The sequence below is a fragment of the Hydra viridissima genome, unplaced genomic scaffold (genome assembly GCF_058129835.1).
Source record: "Hydra viridissima isolate aposymbiotic clone 2 unplaced genomic scaffold, HvirCarnegie_v1 scaffold_1, whole genome shotgun sequence".
In the NCBI taxonomy this organism is placed as follows: Eukaryota; Metazoa; Cnidaria; class Hydrozoa; order Anthoathecata; family Hydridae; genus Hydra; species Hydra viridissima.
Window position 1 is genome coordinate 8,066,647 of NW_028324300.1, and position 22,241 is coordinate 8,088,887.

The window sequence follows — 22,241 nt, forward strand, 5'->3', positions numbered from 1 at the left end:
TATATGCAATTCTTACACCTAAACTATTAAAGATAAAATATTAGAAAAAAGGCTTACACCAAAATTAGAATTTGAGAATCTATTCTTAGCAGAAGAGGCAGAAGTTGCAGTGGTGTGTGCATAAAAAGCATTTATGTTAGCCAATAATGTACTCATCATTGCTGGTACTCCAGGTTCATTATAATGCGCAGCAAGACATGAGAAATGTCTAAAAAACAAACAAATCAGTTATTTCTTAAGATTAGAAATGTTTATCTTTATAGAGAAATTACTTGGATTGACTTAGATTAGGTAGATTAAGTCTTTAAATATACATAAAAGCATTTTTTAACTAACGTCATGGCTTGATAAATTATTTCCACTCCATATCTGATTGCAAACTCATTCACTATTTCTAATGCTGGTTCTGTAAAATATACTTTCCATGCATCATCCTAGTATATGACAGCAATTTTTTTTGAAATAAAGTTTTAAACACACACAAAAAAGTTTTTTTTACTTATTCATAGAATAAATAGATATTAAATTTACAACATACTCCAGAAGATTTTGGTATTATCACTTCATTTCCATTCTTCTCATAAAGATATTGAAATAAGATCTAAAATAGTGAAAACAGAGGGCTTTAGAAACTAAGTAAAAAATCATTAAAAACTCATGAAAAAACAACAAAATATAAGCAATTGATTTATTTAGGTAAACCTAAATTTTATTTTAAAAATTAGAAACCTCATGTAAGCATGTATATTGCTTATGGTAAGGAACTAATTTTTCTTCTCCTTCAATTTCAATACTAATCTTCAATCTTATAGCTCCTGATACTGCAGATCGATCAGTTCGCTTGCCTGATTAAAAATATTCTATTAGAATAATATATAAACAAAGAATTAGAAAATTTTAAAAATATGAGTTTAAAAAAAAGCTGACCAAGATTATACCACACATCCATTTCTCCACTTAAAGTTCGAACTTCAATAATTGTTTGACCCAAGAATTCATCAGGTTCTCTTGTAAATTTTTGACGTACTCTAGCCTTAAGGTCGTAATCTTCATCCCAAACACGTACTTTTATACGATCTGAAGAATTGTGGCAATCACTAGAAAGTAAACAGATTTATCCTTTTCCTTACATTTTCTTTAGATATTTTACTCTTCATAAATTTTTACTTTACTATTAGTTATATTAATTTAGGTAGATCAATATTAGAGATTATCAAAAGCAAAAAGACTTACAAGGTGAAACTTTCATCCCAAACTGGATTCAAATTGTATGGTTTAGTAGTTGTTCTTTTTTTAGTTTTTCCTATTTGAACAGTGACATAAGGATCGCTTGTCCCTGCAAATTTAAAATATTACAAGTTCAAAAAACAATTATTAGAATAGAAAAATAGTTGAACAACACTGTAATGAAATAACAATATAAATAAATTTTCCTCAAATAAATTGATAAAGAAATAATCAGGAAAATGACAATGATATATCAAAAACTATGACTGAAAATTTGCACACAAAAAACACTAAACTCTTACCAGCTTTGTCTTTAGCTATGAGGTTTTGAGCGCTATGAACTAATGATAATAAAAGAATAATTACAGTAATAATAACAAACAATAATGATAATATCAACAAAAATAATAACAGCTAATGAAGTAAAGGTGTTTGAAACTTACTTGTAACGAAAAGAAAAATTCTTTAACTTTTTACCTGTGACAGATATTTTTGCAAACCATTTGGAGGAACCATCCAGTATGTTCTGTTTTACAGCATCAGTGTATTTAATATCATCAAATTCTGATATCATAAACATATCTCTTGAAAAAAAAAATTTTTTTAAAAAGAAATTGATGTAACAAGTGATTTATCATGGTAATGATAAAAACATATTGAACCATATAAATAATGTACCTTATCATTTCAAATATATCATGCTTTTCAATGCATCTTCTTTCCATTTTATCTCGAATATGTGAAAGTTTAGCTTTTGCAATTGTTTCATCTCCATGTTTGGATGACTTTTCAACAGCTCCTGGTAATTTATATTAAAAATTATTAACAATATTGATAATGTTATTAATATCATATGATTGATAAAACAATTGGATTATAAACTATTTGAGTAATAATACTAATAATAATACTAGTAATTAACAATAATAATATTTATAATAACAGTGATAATAATAATAATAATAATAATAATAATAACAATAATAATAATAATAATAATAATAATAATAATGATAATAATAATAAAAATAATAATAATAATAGTGGTAGTGGTAGTGGTAGTGGTAGTGGTAGTGGTAGTGGTAGTGGTAGTGGTAGTGGTAGTGGTAGTAGTAGTAGTAGTAGTAGTAGTAGTAGTAGTAGTAGTAGTAGTAGTAGTAGTAGTAGTAGTAGTAGTAGTAGTAGTAGTAGTAGTAGTAGTAGTAGTAATAATAATAACAACAACAACAACAACAACAAGAATAATAATAATGATAATAATAATAGTAATAATAATGATAGTAACAATAATAATAATAGTAATAATAGTAATATTAATATTAATGATGATGATAATAATAATAGTAATAATAATAATAAAAATAATAATAATAATAATAATAATAATAATAATAATAATAATAATAATAATAATAATAATAATAATAATAATAATAATAATAGTAATAAAAATAATAGTAACAATAATAATAATATTAATATTAATAATGTTAACAATAATGATGATGATAATAATAATAACAACAACAACAACAACAACAACAACAACAACAACAACAACAACAACAACAACAACAGCAACAACAACAATTACAACAACAGCAATAACAACAACAATAACAATAATAACAGCTAGATAAAGTGCTTTTTGAAAAACATAAGATATAAAATAACCATTATTTGCCAAGTACAGCAAAAATTTGCTATTTTAACTTTACAATAGTATTTAAAAAAATTAAATTCTACTTATTGAACCTTAATAAGCACAATTAATATTATCTCCATTATTTTATCATGGAAATATTATCTTCTCATGCATAATGAACCTTCTCTTTTTTTACTTATTTTAAAGAAATTTTAACAGTAAATAAACTATTGCTTATCTGAAAACAAGAATTGCCCTATTTACTGTTATCTTTTACTATTAGCCAGCTGCAATCTTGTACTGCAACATGGCTCTTAGCAAGCAGACAACTCATTTCAAAATCAACATAACTTTTTTGTTTACTTATAGATAAGAAACTTACTTTGTAAACAATCTGCGTTTAACAAATCCCTGCACTTTTCATGACACTTAACACCACATTCTAAAATATATCAAAAAAATTAAAAACTTTATATTTTAATGTAAAGCTCAATTAAAATCAAGTAGAAAATATTAAAACTTCTAAAGATATCTTTAAGTTATCAATGTTTATCTTTAAGTTAAATTAAGTAAAAAAAAACAATTTAACACCATACCTGAACACTTATACCCTTGCCTTGCTAATCCCCACAAAAAATTCTCACACTCATAACAGTATACTGGATGCTGAGCAGAAAACTTTTCAAATGTATGAGGAGTTGTGCCTTGATTTAAAAAATGAGAATTAAATATGAAGTAAAATTTTCAAAGCATAAACACAATATTTTAATTCAACACTGAACTGATACAAAAAAATATTTGTATTCAACACTGGAATAACACTAAGAAATGCAAAAAAAAGGCTATCTACTGGTAATTAACATACTCATATAATATTAAAAAAATAAAATAAAATCAATTAAGATAAAATTCTGTTATAAACTTGCAACTAAAAAAGCTAATGATTGCATTTAAAATACGAAGGTTAATTGTCCCTCTTTTCTAACGACAGTTCAATTACAGGTTTGTTTTCACTATTGAAGGCTTTATAAATAAAGTGAGAATTATATGAAACATCTAATACACGTACTTGAAATAGGATATATCAATGCTTGGAGCGTTTTCTTGTAAACATGAATTTTCTATAAGATAAATATCAAGCAAATAATAAGGACTAAAAACAAATAACAATACTAAAACAGTTAAATTAATAAAAGATAACTATAAGTAACTAAACAAACCAGCTCATCATCATTAACAGATGGAGTAGCAAAATTAGCTTGAGATTTGCGTTGCATAATATTTGTCAGAGCTTGCTAAAAATGTCAATTAAAAGTTTAAAGAAAAACTAATCAGTGAAAATTTTAAAAACTAACATTTTAACAGAAATATAAAAGAACTTTTAACTAAGGCCAAAAAATCTGTAAAACAGCTTTTTTTTAACAAAAAATCAAATCCAAGAAAACAATAACATTAAATTAAAGTATCTTAAAAGTTATATTTCTTAATGCTTTGACTGAAAAATATCAAGTTTGGAACTCACTCCAAATATTGAATTTCGTCTTGTTTTAATCTCTGAAGAAAAATCAATGTTGAAAAATTGATCGCTAAAAATAAATATAAAAAATTTACTCAAAAATATTTACTTACATATATATATATATATATATATATATATATATATATATATATATATATATATATATATATATATATATATATATATATATATATATGCACATATATGCATATATATATATATATATATACACACATATATACACAAATGAAAAATATCTTGTTTTGCTAAACATGTAAAATAATCTTTGGAACATCACTTTGACCATAAGAAATGCTATATTTAAAACATGACTTTATTTACTTTTTTTTTTCTCATAAAGTTTAAGATTCATTTTTTCTATTTTTAAGTTTTATTTTGGTTTTATTTTTTCCAATATATGTATATAGTATCAAAGTAACAATTCTAGATTGCCTCTTTATCTTCTGAGATATAAAATCTTTACTCTCCCATCTAACCAACTCCAATATAATGGAGCTGTTTTAAGCTATTAACTGTACTTAATTAGACATAAAATGTTTGCAATTAAGCCAGAATACAAAAACTATCAAAATAGGGAAATACGAGAAATTGCAAAGACAAGGTGAAAAAGAAAAAGCAACAGGGAAAAAAAATCTTAAAACCTAATTGCACACATAGAAAAGAAAATGAAACAGAAGGATTCCAGAAGGAAATATGCTATTTCTATCACTAGGTTTGTAACAAACTTTAAAACTATCAACTATCAACATTTCCCAAGAGGAAACTTTGTTTGTAGCATAAAAAAAATTTCCTCTAGGGAAGTGTTAATAGTAGCAGAGCAGCAGACTAAAACACCTGAATTATTAAACACTAATTATTAAAAACCTGAAACTGAAATCAGCTGAAAATTCCAAAACTGAAACTGAAATTGAAATTTATAGCACCAAATAAGAAACATTTTTAAAAAATAAAATCTTTTATCTTCTTTGTGCCATCATTTAAAAACTGTTATAAATACCCAAGTTTATATTAATACTGAATCAAAACATTTAGATCTCTAGTCCTCAGCATGTTTACCAAATACATTTGAAAAGATGCACTGCTTTACACAAAAGCAGTTGGTAAAACTAAAAATTAGGAAATATTTTTAAAGATGTAAAATCCAGATATTGTTTTGATATTTTTTGAAAAAGTCAACTTTTACATATAGCAGATTTACTAGGTATTACAAAAAAGACAGCAAACATCTAAACACAATTAATTTATAATATCAAAAAAAAATTAAAAGTAAAAAAAAAAACTTAGTCACACAAATGTTAATTTTAAATAGCTTGTTGCCTTAATAACTGTCCTGGTGACACAAATATGACAGAAAGAGTAAAAAACATTTCCTCAAAAAAAGTCTTCTTTATCGTTATAAAAAGTTCTATATTATATATATTAGTATATATATATTAGTATACTAATTTTGCAAAGGCTTTGTTTGAATAATTTATAAATATAAATTTCATTTAAAATTTCATATAAATTTCAATAAATTTCAAATAAACTTTCATTTATAAATACTCAATATTATGTAAATAAATATGCAGTTTATATTTACAAATGCAAATTATGTTTTATCATTCAAATACTTTTTTTATTATCAAATAATTATGATAAACTATGATCAATTTGTTATAACTATTTATAAATATAACAATTTATTACAAATATTTATATTTATAACAACATAATATAACTACTTATATTTATAACAATTAAAACTTGTTTTTTTGCTGTGTAAAATAGCTTCAGTAAGAAAAATAGCAAGAGTTAGAAATACATTTTAATTTTGAGACATTTAGTAGTTACAAATTTACTCTAATATACCAGATCTTTTTGAATATACAATCTGATAAGCAAAATGCAAATAGAATTTGTATAAAGCAGCTTAATACAAAAATAGTATCTATTTAAAAAAAAGTCAAAAACAAAAAAGTTAAAGATACTTGATATCCTAAAATTCATCAAAAAACACAAACAAAAACAGCAAAAAATTAGATAAAAAATATTTAAAACAGGACAACAGACTACACATTATACCTTGTTTCAGGAGGTCTCCTGGTAAGAATTGGAGAGCACTCATTGCTGCTGCAGTATCGACTTTGTGCTAAAACCTTATTATCTGAAAGGTTTTGAAATAAAACATAGCCTTTCTTTCTATGAGGCATTTCACTGTTTTGTGGTTTTAATATGTCATATTGAGTGAAACTTTTCTCTGATCTCTTCATTATCAGAAGGTCTTTAAAGTATGCAAATATTAAACTAATGACTCTTCACTTATGATAATTCCTCAATAATTTTACACAAAAGAATTATTGAGCAGGCATAAAGATTTAAATTAGAACAGGAACACAAATGACACTATAAAAAAAACAACAAACCTGAGCAAAGACCTTCTTAAAACACTACTTCTTATAATAAGGAAAAAACTTGAATATTATTGCTAATAAAATGTGAATGCCATAAGGAAGCCCTAATTATAACAGAAATTCATTTACAATATTGAACTTGATACTTAAGGTTTTTTTTTTTTTCCTTTTTTTTTTTTTTTCCAAACATTATCAAAAGAAAAATTTTCAGAACTGTGATCATTAAAATTGTATAAAAATCTCTAACTGCTCATAATAACTTTTTATGTCTGAAATGATGAAAATGATCTTTCATGAAAAAAGGGAACCATTTGAAGTATAATCTTTTGTGTTAAATAATGAAAAAGCTTTAAAGAATAAAAACTGTTAACAAAATTTGAAAATAAAAATACATTTCTAGGAGCAGAAACTTAAACAATGAAAAATCTGCCATTATGACAAGCAGAAAATATGACACCTTCTGCATCACAACATAATTAGGTTTCATAGATCATATCAAAGGAAGTTTCAAACTTTTATTCTATTGGATAAAAAACAAAAATTTTGGCAAAGACCTTAAGTTTTGTGAATCTTTCTCTAAAAACTAGAAGCTAGTTTTTAATGATGATAGAAAATGTTAAACAAGTAAACTGACAAGTCAATGAAAATTTTTTTGATTTAAAAAAAAAAATGACTTTATTTCAATCACATTTCAAAACATTTTCAAAGGTAGCAGATATTGCTTATAATCTCCTAAACAAAGTCTTAAAACGTTTCTTCATTATAACCACTCCCATCAATATTTTCTTAATTGCAAAAGATAACTCTTTCAAAGTGTAATTGCTCAGGATTTATGTTAATTGTGTTGTCTTTATAAAGCAAATTTAACAAACAATCTTTAACATTAAGCAACCTTATGAATCACAATTGCTATCTTTCATTTAAGTTACACAGATCACAACAAAAAAATAAAAATTAGTTTGATGAGTTGTTTTTGACATATTTGACATTTTGTAAAAATTGAGAAACTGGTGTTAATTTTAAAAAAATTCTAAGAATTATTCTGAGCATCTTAATAGTAATTAGCTCCTTTTTAACTGTTTATGCCATTATATTCTTAACTTAGCAACAAATATTCTTATAATATTAGATGCTTATGGATAAAATCTCTTATTTTATATATGAATAGAACTTTTGAAATTCTATAGAAAGAAAAAATTTGAAAAAGCTTTTAAACTTTTTTTTCAAACTACTTATTTATGGGACTTCATATGGAAAAATAATTTTCATTCTTTAGAAAACTGCTTACGTTGTGTAAGTATCTCTGAGATTTTTTTCAGGCTTTACGGTGATAACTTGGAGTTCTGTATTCACACGTGCCAAACGCCGCAATTTTTTCTCTTCACGTGCCAAATCAGTCTCCATCCTACTGTCAACTACCCAAGTTGTCCGCATAGGTTTATGAGCTGCAGGGCGATTACTAGAGTTTGCATGATTTCTTCTTCTAGCAACCTTTGTATTTTTTTCAAGACTATTACAATGTTCTTCATTTTCATTTTCATCATATATAGGAGAGTCTGGATTAATATCTGTATTTTCTTCAGAAAAAGAATTATTTGCATAATCTGTCTTCAAGTCTTTGGATTCAAAACCCAGAGCATTTGCAATACTTCTTAACAACATTTTGTAAATCTCTTTAACTTCAGTTTAAAAAAATTTTAGTAAGTGAACAGAATGAAAACAACCTGAACAATAAAATATCTGGTGGTAAACTTTTGCTTATTTGCCTAAAGGCAACAATCACCCACTTCTTGACATTTTTCAAGCAAAATTAATTTATAATTGCAAGAAATAAAACATAAAAAAATTGTTGCCCATTAAAAAAGAAAAAAAAAGCAAATAAGTATAAGATTTTTTTTTTACGAAAAGAAATTTTCATTTATATGGATTTAAATTCTTTAAAGTTTTTAGACTTTTAAGGAATTAATGATTACTATCTTCTTAAAATTCATAATATTTATAATCTCCCCCTACATTCATATTTTTTTATACTAGCTTAAAAAAAATTTTCTTTAATCAATAATAAAAAATTATTACAACTTAAAAATAAAAAATTTAAATAGAAACCGTTCAAAAAAAATCTAATCTGATGGAAACCACTACAATATATCAGAATAAATAATCCTAATTGAAGATCAAGTAATGTTCTTTCTACTTTGGACCATAAACCACTTGTGTAATTCTTAAAAATGAATATTTTTAAAATTTCAACATTTGAAAAAAAAAAGGTTTATAATGATTCTTCAAAAATTGTTTAAGAAAATAAAACAAAAGAATATAAATTAAACAACTTAATTTCCTTTTTTTTTTCAAATAAAACCCACCCATTAAAAAGTATGTGGCTAAAAATTATAATTTGTTTCCTAATTTTTCATCCTTAAGGGGCTTTTGAGAGCAGACTGCTTTGTAAAGAAAATATAAAATAGAATTTCTAAAACACTAATATTTTGTAGAGGAATAACAATGACAAAAGATATAATAAGATTTAAAGCTATTAAAAATATTACTTCAGAAAATTCCAATTTTATGAACTATTCAAAATTAGCTAAATGAAATTCTTCTTGAGATTTCCCAAAAAATAACATCAAATAGTTTAACTGAACACTTAACACTCACTTAAGATTTTTTTAACCCTACATAAAAGCAGCAAATAAAAATCCATATAAGATAATTAATATCATATCACTGCTGTGTCTTGAAACATAAAACCTTTAAAAGCTTTCAAAGAAATAAAAGGATGAGACAAAATTATGTTATATGGACAGATTAAATGTTAGTGATTTTCTTAAGCCCTTCTGATCTTTTGACAACTTTTCAATAAATAAATATTACAGCAAGAAAAGCCACAGATAAGCACAAGTTTACTTGAATAAATATATGTTGAGAATTATTTAGCTCTTATTGACTCTTGACTTTTTATCAGACTTGGATTAGACATTTTTAACACCAAATATTGCTTAATTTTTTAAGAGAATTTAAAAAACTAAAAAAAAAAAGAAAAAAAAACAAAAAAAAAATTTGTTTTAATATATTTAGATTTTTTAACTACAAAGCATTTTTTTTGCAATAACTCAACCAGAGATCTCTATTTTATGTTAAGAATTTCAGTTTGATTTTCAAAAATGTAAACAATCTTAAAGGAGTTTGTTTTCATAAAAACAATTTTTGATTCGAAATACACTGGAAAACATGGTTAAGAAGCAGTTGAAAGAGAAAACAGGCATAATTAAAAAGTCTTATATAAAACAGTTAAAAATCTTTAAAAATTTTTTAGCTTCAAAAAAAGATGTTAAACACATTTTACACTATTAGAAAATATTTCTTAAACTTAACATTAATTTTTAAACAGCAGCAGTTATTTATTTATTTGTTTTTTATTGAAAAGTTCACAACTTATCAGCTGTTCCTAATCAAAGTAAATTTCCTTTAAATGATTACATGTTATCAACCATAAAAAACTCATAAAACATCATTAAAAAAGTTAAAAAGTTTTTTATAAGATAAAAACAAAACCAAAAACACCATAACAAACAAATTTTGGCATCAATAAATGAAATGTAAACACCATGCTTTTAACCATGCTTGATATTAAAACAAAACAAAAATTAAATCTCTATCTTTAAACCTTAAATAAATTAAGCGCTGAGGAATCTATAAAACAAAGGCAATTAAAAACATCCAGATTAAGTTTTCAGATTCACTGAAAGATTATTTATTTAAACTATTTGATTGCTGTATTTTCTCATCAAAAACATTTACTTTTAATGCAAGTTAATTAAAAAGCTTTTTTAATGGACTTAACATTAAATTGTAAACAGCAATAACAAACAATTAAACTTTAAAGATTAAAAATCTCTAATAACTAAACTTCTATCTTTTTCCCAAATTAGACACTTTTTTTCAACCATAAATACCTATTTATTCCAAAATTAAACACCTATCTACTGCAGCACTAAACACCAAGGTACTCCAACCTTTAACAATTTTCCTTACAAGCTTCTTGTAAATCTGCTCTACATCATTATTATTTGAAACTTAATTTTGTATGTGAAAAAAAATTTTTTTTTAAGATTTAAAAAAGTTCTAATAATAAATGAAGAGTAATAAAATATTATCAGTTAACATAATCTACAAAAGCAACTAAAAATACACTCCAAATAATATTTCAAAAATATTATTATAACATAAAATGAAACTCAAGATCTTTTAATATGCTTTAGATTGATGATATAAAGCTTTATTAAAAAGCATTTTTTTATTAAGATTTTTAATTTCAAATTTAATTGCACTTTTTCTAAAATATCAATAACATTTAAGACACAAGTAAACTTAAAAATAAAGTAAAAACTAACAACAACTTTTGAAACTAAACTGTGATAACTTAGCTGTAAAATAAGATAAGGCATGCCATCATTTTATGATTTCTTAATAATGGCATGCTTTATCTTATTTTAAAGATTGACTTACGACTGTCTTCTCACACTACTGCGAGGTGATTGGCGAAAACCTAGTCTTCTTTGAAATTTTCTTCCATTCTTATTGTTGTCATGAAAGTCTTCATGCTCTGGTTTTGGTAAAATGTCTTCTACTTCTTCCTCTTCTCCTTCTTCTGGAGTACATTCATACATCAACTTAAAATTAAAAACTTCAAAAATTATATTTTATAAACTTATATTTTGTAAATAAAAATCAAGATAAATTTCTTTCCACTGTTGCTGATTAATCTCTGAAGTTCATACAAAACATTTTTAAAATAAAAAAAGTAAGAGTATACATTTAAACAATTTTACTCATGCTTAAATGCTTTTACAAAAGATTTTAAAAAAAACCTGATACAGCTGTATTAGGTCATATGAGTTTTAATATTTTACAAATATTTAAAAACAAATATGTTAAGGGAAAGTTAAAATAGCAAAACCCAAAGTGAATTTTTAGTAATGATTTTATTTTACAGAACCATAAAAACAAACTAAATATTGAGTTTAGAGATATTAATGCATACTTGAATTAGTTGGATACAAATAATGAAAAAGATTACATTAGTAAGTTTTCTTAAGCAACTTACTTTATCACCTGATGATTTTGGCCTCTCACGCAGTTTAACAGGTTCTTGTAATATGCTTTTAACACGCTCTCGGGCTGTATGTTCTTCTGTTTCATCGCTCAAATGTGAATACACCCCACTTTTGCGAGCTTCTTTAATATCATCTAAAGCTTTTTGCCAATTTCGACGAGCAGAAATATTAGGTTGTACTTTATTAAGTATTTGATTCTTTGGATCAAGCTTCATATCTTTATCTGCTTCAGAATCACTGTCATGTGCACTTACCTTAATATTTGAAAACTTAACAATAAACTTAAGTAATTAGTCAGAGCTTAGAACACTAATAAATTCTTTCACACTAGAAAAGTTTTTACTGCAATCATTCTCTTACTACTTACATTATAAAGTTCTTTTTTTAAAAAATACTGAAAAAGAAAAGTGCTAAATATTTTTTATTTAATGTAACAGAATAAGTGTTAATGTATTTAAAAAAAAATCAAACCTGAATCTCATCTTGATTTTGTTGACTAAACTGATAAAGAATCATTTTTCTATCTTCTTCTGTTACTTTTCCTTCATTGTCTAAAGTAAATTTAAAAATATTCATTATAAAAAAAGTTTTCTCCAACTTGTTTACTTAAAGATAAAAAAGAAAATGAAAATTCCAAAACAACTTTTAAGGTGCAAAAATGACAAAAATAAAGAAGAATAAAAAAAATAAGTAGATGTACTGCAAATGAAATGTTCACTTTTGCTTGGTGAAATAAATATCTCATCATCACCAGATGAAGTGCCTGATATATCAAAATCAGACTTCTTGTATAAAAACTCCACACTTTTTGATCCTCTAATATGATTATCAGCATTTTTTAAAGATAAGAAACCCTCTTTATTGCTACAACCATCAGTGATCTCTTTAGCATCACTTTTATGTGGTGGGGTAACATCGATTAAGTTTGTCAAGTTATCTAGTGAGGAATTTTTTCCAACAATCCTGTTAATACGACGATGTTGCTCTGCTATAATTTTGACCTCTTGATCAAGAATGTTGTTTAAGACAGCAAGCTTACATGATAACTCATATGCCTCTTCTGGTTTTAATCCTAAGAGAGAAAAGGATACTAAATTTTATGAAAACAAGTTTCAGAACTATAAATGTTTAGTTTATTATTTAACTACTTTAATTTAAGAAAATAATTTCGCTCTTGAAAACTGAGTTAATATAAATAAAGAAAAAAAACATGTTAAAAAAACATCATAAACCCAGCATTCACAAATTCTTGATACTTTAAAATTTAAATAATAATGATAAAATTTTTGCTTCTAATTGAAAATTAATGTGATAATTACATGCAAAATAATTTTTTGCTTGAATAACTTAAAGAAAAAATGGCTTATTTTAAACTAAAACACATTTTTAGAATCACATAAAACAACCTGGAGGGAGAGCATATCGCACATCAATAAGTAGCTCATATTTGGTCTGGACATTTTGTTTATTTTGCTCTGTATAAAAAGGGAGCCATATACCAGCTCCTTCCTAAAATTGAAAAACAAAAACAATAAACAAATATAAATAAAAGCAAAGAATATAAGTTATTGATTGTTTTTTAAAAAAAATCTGTTATGATATAAAAAAAAAAAAAAGTTATCAGCAGCAAAAAACCAAAAGTTCATCTGCCTTTTTTGTGTGTAAGATTCATCATAAATAGAAGAATAATAGTGACCTCAACTTATATCAATGTAGTTTAGCTACCTAACATAATAGAATGTTAATATTTAAAAATAAATATTAGCTGCTTAACATAAATATTTAAGATGTATTTCAACTCAGCTAAATTTTTCTTTAAAGAATGTTAATCATTCAAACCTTCAGTTTCAAAATAAAATGAAAATAAACACTATTTTCCAATCTTCAATTTTAAGTGAAAAAAAGAAATAATTATGAATAATCTTCATTACAACTTTTTTCTTAGATTTTTTTAAGATTAAAGAAAAGATTCTCTTTTAATTAGATTTAAAAACTAACAAGAATACAAATAATAAAAAATAGTATTTTCAACAAATTTTAAATTTTATAAAAAAGCAAAAAAAGCAATAGCATGATTTATAAAAAAAATACAGAAAAAAAAATTTTTGGAGAAACAAAATGAACATACTTTGTCTGTAAAATGAACATCAATAAGTGGAAAGATAATCAATCCACATAAATCTTGGAAAATGAATCCATCTTTCATAAACTTTATAACAAGATGTTTGTTAGGTCCACACACCTTACTAGAATATGCAATAGTAACAAAATAATAGCACAATTTTCAAACAAACAAAAAATATAAGAAAAAAATCTATGATTAACTTTGAAATAGGCAGACTGGTATGAAAAACAATGCAACTACTAAGACTTGTTTCAAAGAAAACCTTAGGAGTTACCAAAAATCAATATTTCTCAACAGAAATATCAAAGTAATTTTAAAAGGATGACTTACAAGGTAAATGCTTGATGCCAAGTTGGATTTGAACCAACAACAACAGGTGTTTTAAAAATAGTATCATCTATCTGTAGGGTCAAAAATGTTTTTACCTTGCCTAAATTTAAATAATATTGACAGAATAATTAACTTAAAGAATATTGAAGTCAAATGAAGATTTTAAAATATTGAAAAGGTAATATTGTTGGAAAACTAATATGTAGTTTCTACTCTAGAAATACTCCAATATTTGGCAATACTTTATTTTTGGCAAACTGTTAAAAGTTGAATAGTTTTTTAAGAAAGGATTAATACTGATGACAATTGAACAAAATGCATTCTAAAAGTTTGCTTAAGTAGAAATTTAGAACACATTAAAAATTGGAGAAATCTAACCTGGGTCTTTAAATATTGCTTTTGCTTTCTTAACTAAAACATCAAATATATAATATTTAATAAAAACTGTATTTAATAATTAAAAAAAAACAAACAATATTTTTAAAACAAATTTAAATATGCATATATACCATATGTAAGTATGCATACATATTATATATTAACTTTTGAAGTCTATTACATACAACAGTTTTTAAGTTTATATTTATAATATATTTCATAATGAACAAATTTCTCTAAGATATCTATTCCTTTTTGCCCATAAAATATTTGCCCATGAAATATTTATATGTATCCAATGATATTGTAATACATAAATTTGTTGAAAATACATTACAATATTAAATAAAAATATATAAAAAATACTTAATGCATTATAAGAAATATAGTGTAGTAAATATAACAAAATCTTTATAAGAAAAATACTTATTTATATGAATACCATTATATATAAATAGATATATTATGAGCTATACAATACTGCATAATATTGCATATTGCACAGAAAGATTATTTCTAATTCATGTTAGACTATATACAAATAATGAACATTCCTTTGAGATTAAATGCCACTTTAGTGTTATGATCTAATGATAAAACAACTTCAGACAAATTAGTTAGATAATAGGTTACTAAAAAAATTTTGATTGGTTGACAAATGTATAATTGAAGCAACTGAATGTTTTGTAAATTACTTGGCAAGTTAAATAAACAAAAGTATTCTTGTAAAACATACATTTACATATATATATATATATATATATTATATATATATATATATATATATATATATATATATATATATATATATATATATATATATATATCTGTGTGTGTGTGTAAATATATGATATATGTATGATTATATACAATATACATATAACTATATATGACATATATATACATTTCAACAAATAGAATAACCATGTGAAAAGATGTGCATACCTACAACATGTAAAACATTCTCCATAATTTTACAAGTCCAACAAGAAAATTTCTTCTTCTTGCATTATTTTTCTTCTTACATTATTTCATTCTTTAAGAAAAAGAAAATTCTGACATATAGGTCATTTTTCTCAAATTCTACTCTTTATAACTAATGATATATCAATTCATTTATATTGAATTATTTCAAGTTATACAACAATAAATTCCATAGAAATAATTTAACTTTGTTTATTTTCATGTTTTAATAACTTAAAATTTAATTTAAAGTTTAAGATACAACTTTATTAAAACTAGAATATAATTTATGCATAATAAAAGTTTTTGAGTATTTAAAAAGTAATGCTAAAATACAATATTAACCACTTAATGTACTCCTAATAAATAGTATTATAAGAGAATAAAAGTTTTAAATATAATACAACATGCTGTTTAATAGATTTAAATTTTCACGCTGCAGTGCTATTCTCATGCATTATTATAATCTCTTTTCACAATTGCATGTAATATGTATTATCTAAGCTTTTATCTTTTATAAAAGCATTAACTATTTTTATAAAGTACACATACATAGAGAAAATTTAAGTAAGTAAATTACTATATAGTTTGTATATACTGTGAAAAATCAATAACAGTAATTGTAAAATCTATTTGCACACATGCACAAACATTTAAACACTTAAATACAAACACACAAACATAGCAAATGCAGACATTAGAGACAACCACATTCAAAAAAGACATGAATTTTAAAAGTAATAAGCTATATTGTGAGTGAAAAATTGATAAGAAAATGGTTCTAATTATCATTAGTTTTACAATTTTTCATACATTTTTTATCAACTTGCTTTAATAAAGCTAACACTGTTTATGTCGTGAGTATATGCTATGTTAATGTAATTAGAAAAGTTTAAAAACAGGTACATTAAAAGTAAAATTTAAATCTATTAAATACATACATACATACATACATACATACATACATACATACATACATACATACATACATACATACATACATACATACATACATACATACATACATACATACATACATACATACATACATTGCATTTATGTATGTTAATGTGTACACACACACAAACACACGACATGCACACACACACACACACACACACACACACACACACACACACACACACACACACACACACACACACACACACACACACACACACACACACACACTGGTACCTATCATTCGGTTGCTAAGCAAATGGTTGCCCTGTAAATGTCAGGAACATAAATATAATAATTGATTGCAGAAAGATGTAAAACTATTATCATAATCCTTATCTAGTATTTAGAAGCTTCGTAAATTCACAACTATCATATCTAAAGTTATTTTTTCATATTAATCTATTAAAAAGAACTGGTTATGCGCTTTAATTATTTTGATATCGATAAAATTGTTTTTACACCGTTTGTTACAACTGGTTTATGATAACATTTTTTATGTCAACCAATCCTATAAAAATAGGATTTGTTGTTCTCGACGAAATCGAGACCATCTGCACTAAAAAATTAAAGACTCCCATAAGGCTTTAACAACACCGACTAGATCATAAGTATAATTGAAAAGTCGATCAGCAAATATATGGTACTAAAAATAATTTCTGTTATCTTAAACTAAAACCATTGACAGAAAAATACCACTTTGTTTCAAAATAACCGACTGCTTAGTTTTTATCGCAAATTGCATGTATGAATCGTAAAATGTCAACACAACAGCTCTTATATTTTTACAGCATCACGCAGAATATTGACTAATTAAATTAACGGTTTAATAATTCTATTTCGATGGGGAAGTTCAGTGTGCTTTAACATATATATATATATATATATATATGTATATATATATATATATATATATATATATATATATATATATATATATATATATTTAAATTTATGCTTAAGTATGATATTCGTTTGCCTATTTAACGGCTAAATGTTATTGAGTTTCATGTAAGCAATTGAATAGTGATCTGCCAAAAACCAGGTAAGTCACATTTTTTTACAATACCATTATATTGCAAAAAAATGATCCTAATATGCGGTATCTGTGGGTATTTATAAATATAAGACCATAGTATCTTACATTATCAATAATTAGGCTATAAGTGAAGTTAAGAAATAGAAAGTTTTTTTTTAATATATCGAGAACATTGATTTTGTAACTTCTGTGGTTTTTGCTGATTACTATTCAATTGACAAATAACAACATTTAGCGGTTAATAAAATTAACAAAAGAAACTTGAACTGTAATTGCCAACAAACATGCACCAAATTTGATTAGTTGTTTTTTAATTTCTTTGAAAAATCAAATTTTACTTGCTGTTTTTTTTTTTTTAAAAAAAAAACTCAACAAATTTTTTATTAATAGCATTTTGTTTACAAATATCATAAAGAGGTTGTCTTAAGAAATTTAGGAACTTGTATTTCTAAACCGTTCCCTAACAATTTTTTTAAAATTGGATTTGTGATATGATCGTTTATTTAAGATTATTTCGGGCAGTGTTCCAAACTGAACATATTATTAAAAAAAAAAAGAGTTAGTTCCGTATTTAATAGAATGAGGATATTTGACGAGACATTTCTATAATCATACGAAATGTCCTTAAAGTAAAACAATTTATTTTTTAATTTAGGAAATATGGCCATAAGAAAATTCATTGTGAATTTATTGAAAATCATTTCTGACTTTTGTAAACTTTTTTTTAAATTGTTCATTAATAAAATATTTGTTCAGATAATGAGAAATAATAAACAGTTAATAAAAAATATTGAGAAGTAGATTTTCGACCTTACTATAACGATTGCTATTATGTAGCTTCGATTGCGGAACTGAGGAAGTGAAACGGTTTGAGATAAGTTTAACTGGTTTATGTTGCGCTCTTTCCAGGTAATGATACTTTTGATCTTAATTTTGATTGTTTAAAACATTCTTCACTCTTTCAACCTTTTTTCACTCTTTTTTACAAATTGTGCAGTGCAGGCTCATTAATTATTAATTCTTTTATTATTTTTTTTTAATTGTCAAGGATTTTAATATTGCCCAGCCAGCATTTCAACGTTGATTTTACGTTGATTCAACGTTAATTTACGGACGTTGATTTAAGCGTTATTTGGAAACAAAATATCGAAGTTGAAATATCAACGTTGATTCAACGTTAAAAAATCAACGTTGAACTGACGTTACGTTTAATGAACTTTCGAAAGATAATACTTTAAAACATTTACTAAAATGTATTTGTAGTTAAAAATTTACAAGTGGGGGTAATTTCTTTCTCTTTTTCACCACTTCGCTTTCATTTCACTCAACGTCACCCTCTACTTCACAGTCATCGTCATCTTGATTTTCTTTATCACCTTCTTCAAGAACTTCTTCATCTTCTACTTTGTGGTTGCAGGATTTCCGTTTACCTCCATTTAAACGATAAGGAGCATATTTCAAGCAGAAGTCTATAAACGTCCGAGTTTCTTTGTCTGTAGCTTTTGCATCACAGCGCTTAATCGATTCTAGAAAATAAATGCAAAAATATTCAAATTTGGTGAAGTGAATAAAAATGCAGAGAAAGGAGGAAAGAAAACCTTCCAGTAACATTATTTTATACAAATACATGAAGTTTTCAATTTTTAGTCGTTTAAACAGATTTATTTTATTTTTTGATGAACTTGTGCATAAAAAGTTTGACATCTATTTTTTGTGAAATCAACTAAATTTATTTATTTTCAACAGGCAGCCAATAAAAAGTAGTATACAAAAAAGTTTTTAATAAAACAATATAGATCTGCATCTTACCTAATTTATAACATTTAAAACCTAAAGAATATCCTACCAATTACAGCTTTATAAATATTCAACCCTTCCATAGGTAATTTCACAGTTACTTTTCCTTTCAAACCAACCAAATTAAACTTTGAAATCTGTTTGTCATCAGCCCTAAAATTAGAGAATTGGTATATAACGTTGGCAACACAAGATTAAACATGTCAAAAGAGAATTTCAACATTTTAAAATCTTTCTAAAAATAAAAAATAGGTGGAACTATTTTTCTTTACAAAACTAGTAAGTATTATTGATTAAAGAAATGTTTTAACCTGTTTTACATGTTTTATAATACTTTTCTTTTGATTGTTACCACCAATGGAAGATAGCTGCCTCAACTGATGTAAAAATAGAATACAAAATATCTCTATGAATAATGTGGCGACCTTGCACAATAAAAGATCTATTTTCTCAATGGACATTTTTGGGAACATCCACCCAATACCCAAGATATAGATAACATCCACCCGATGACATTAATCAATGGTACATTTTAATGAAAAATAACTTACAAACTTTTTGAGAACTCTTTTGTCAGCTCCCATTTTTCAATCAAATCCATATAGAACATTAACATCATCAAATTGTATTAGTATCTCTCTTTTAGCATCTTTCATCCTGGTGTCACTAATTGCTAACCTTTTAGAAATTTCATTCATTTCCAAGGTTATTTGGGCCAACTTCCATAATACTATATGTTGAAATCCTAAGCTGAAAACAAACAGTACTTATAAATTACTTAATGTGTTAAATTTTCAAGTATGTCAACCTGGGTCTCAAAAGAAGTGAGATTATATAAAAATCTAAAAAAATAAATATTTTAAATAAACCTATCATTACCTTTAAGATTTTTTGAGCAAATTAACTCGTCCCAAGCACATGCAGAATCTCTTCTATTGTAATTCATGTAGGTTTGAGGAATACTAGCAGAAACATTGGTGAATGTGACGCATAATAATTTTTTTTTCCACTTTTTGATAAAGTTTTACTTTTAACACTTACTTTGAAACAGTTATTGAATAAAGTACAGCTATTCACGAAAGTTTAAACGGTTGCAGAATTTTTATCAAGTATGTTTGGTTTTTGTTTGATAAAGAAAAACTGTAAAATGATATTGACTTAATTTTTTTTATTTATTAAAGAAAAAGTAATTAGCTTTAAAATGAATATGAACATGTTATAAAAATTTTAATATTTAGTTAGAAAAAAGCTATTACAAAAAATCTTATAGGAAAATAAGAAGCACAAAAGTTTAAACGAATTGCAACATTCGAACAAAAAATGAAAAAAAAAGCGAAATTAATATTTGAAGTGTCCTCCTTTGTTTTTATAGCAAAGATAAACTCGTTTATGCATTGATTCAACTAATTTCATGCACATCACATGAGGTACCTTCAGCCAGTACTCATTCAAAAGTTGCTTTAAATGCTGAGTTGATTGAATTTCATGGTATGTCAGTTGATTGTCGATCCAAGACCAAATATTTTCGATTAGGTTGAGATCTGGTGATCTAGGGCACCAGGGCATCACATTGAACTTTTTTTTCAAAAAATATTTTTTGATTGAGTATGCTGTATGAGCTGAAGCCCCGTCTTGTTGAAAGATGAATTGCTTGCTTCTGCCATACAAGTGTCTGATTGATGGAACTAAACACGTTTCCAATGTGTTCTTGTAGGTGTATTGATTAATTCGGCCTTCATACAGCTCACAGAAGCCTATACCTTTGTGAGAAAAACATTCCCAGATGCCAACCGAACCTCCACCGCCTTGTCGACGATGTTGCAAAAACCTGTCTGAATATTTCTCAGTTGCAAATCTTTTGACAGATTCTTCCCTTGCGGTTTACAACTTGAAAGTTAGCTTCATCACTCCAAATAACTTTTTCCCACTGTTCTACAGACCAGTCCAGCCTTTCTTTGGACCACACTCGTCGTTTACGTTTATCCGTGATTGAAAGAATAGGTTTTTTAGCAGCTATGTACGTTCCAATACCTTTGTCCGACAATGTTTGTCTCACGAGCTCTCTGCTAACTTTTGGATTATTTTTTGACTCATTGAAGATTTGTGCAAGCTTTTTGTAGCTGAGTCTGGGGTTTTCTCTGCTCATTCTAAATATACCATTTTTGTCACGGTTGCTGAGTTTGGATGGTCTCCCAGTACGCGGTTTTCTGATGCAAGTGTTAAGTCTTTTGGGTGTTGTGTTTATCTTAGATTTTTTAATGCTAGTTTTAGTCGCGCCTCTTTGATGGCCTCGAGATCTAGGGTTGCCCCATTAGGCAAAAACACAATGCCTCAATTGGAACTTTCTGGGACTTTACTTTTAGCAAAATTGTTAGCATCTATTTACGATGAATTGATACCAATTTATAACATTTCAAATGTAGTATATTGGACTGACTCAACGATTTGCTTGCATTGGATTTTTAACACGAACAATACCTATGAACAGTTCATACAAAATCGATTAATTAAAATAAGAGAATTAACTTTAATTTGTAATTGGAACTATATTGAATCCTATAGAAATCCTGCAGATATAATTTCTCGAGGATCATCACTTAAGAAGTTATATAGGAATGAGCTCTGGGTTTCTGGACACAATTTTTTAAATGATGTAAATATCAAATGGCCATATTATGAACATGTCAATCATTCAGATGAATCACTGGAAGTTTTATGTAATATTGCACA

The 22,241-nt window shown here is 25.6% G+C and overlaps 1 protein-coding gene and 1 long non-coding RNA gene across 8 annotated transcripts in view; both read right to left on the reverse strand.

Annotated features, from left to right (window-relative positions):
• Positions 1–15,850, reverse strand: part of LOC145187517 (protein unc-13 homolog B-like) — a 34,138-nt gene extending 18,288 nt beyond the window's left edge. The window contains exons 1-23 of one of the 4 annotated variants that reach the window (XM_090076884.1): positions 15,698–15,850; positions 14,753–14,785; positions 14,375–14,474; positions 14,048–14,165; positions 13,326–13,428; positions 12,638–12,991; positions 12,391–12,470; positions 11,910–12,173; positions 11,312–11,475; positions 4,395–4,458; positions 4,093–4,167; positions 3,942–3,993; positions 3,469–3,576; positions 3,255–3,314; positions 1,906–2,026; positions 1,705–1,811; positions 1,530–1,568; positions 1,234–1,336; positions 928–1,097; positions 730–845; positions 539–601; positions 337–434; positions 58–208 (exon numbers count right to left, since the gene is read on the reverse strand). In XM_090076884.1, the coding sequence (XP_089933010.1) occupies positions 58–208; positions 337–434; positions 539–601; positions 730–845; positions 928–1,097; positions 1,234–1,336; positions 1,530–1,568; positions 1,705–1,811; positions 1,906–2,026; positions 3,255–3,314; positions 3,469–3,576; positions 3,942–3,993; positions 4,093–4,167; positions 4,395–4,458; positions 11,312–11,475; positions 11,910–12,173; positions 12,391–12,470; positions 12,638–12,991; positions 13,326–13,428; positions 14,048–14,165; positions 14,375–14,474; positions 14,753–14,785; positions 15,698–15,722 (2,568 nt within the window). In that variant the 5' untranslated portion in view covers positions 15,723–15,850. Of the gene's footprint in view, positions 1–57; positions 209–336; positions 435–538; positions 602–729; positions 846–927; positions 1,098–1,233; positions 1,337–1,529; positions 1,569–1,704; positions 1,812–1,905; positions 2,027–3,254; positions 3,315–3,468; positions 3,577–3,941; positions 3,994–4,092; positions 4,168–4,394; positions 4,459–6,476; positions 6,856–8,093; positions 8,554–11,311; positions 11,476–11,909; positions 12,174–12,390; positions 12,471–12,619; positions 12,992–13,325; positions 13,429–14,047; positions 14,166–14,374; positions 14,475–14,752; positions 14,786–15,697 lie in introns of those variants that run through there. The other 3 variants (XM_090076883.1, XM_090076885.1, XM_090076886.1) reach the window with 3 other exon arrangements.
• Positions 15,851–18,952: 3,102 nt separating this feature from the next.
• On the reverse strand, positions 18,953–21,715 carry LOC149893190 (uncharacterized). 4 transcript variants are annotated; one of them, XR_016449323.1, is made up of 5 exons: positions 20,391–21,715; positions 20,063–20,261; positions 19,823–19,888; positions 19,561–19,664; positions 18,953–19,240 (listed from the first exon to the last, which is right to left on the reverse strand). It is a non-coding gene; the product is annotated as an uncharacterized LOC149893190 (long non-coding RNA). The 4 variants fall into 4 exon arrangements; XR_016449325.1 differs by lacking the exons at positions 20,063–20,261; positions 20,391–21,715 and having other exon boundaries at positions 19,823–19,904; XR_016449324.1 differs by lacking the exons at positions 19,823–19,888; positions 20,063–20,261; positions 20,391–21,715 and having other exon boundaries at positions 19,561–19,727.
• Positions 21,716–22,241: the final 526 nt, after the last annotated feature.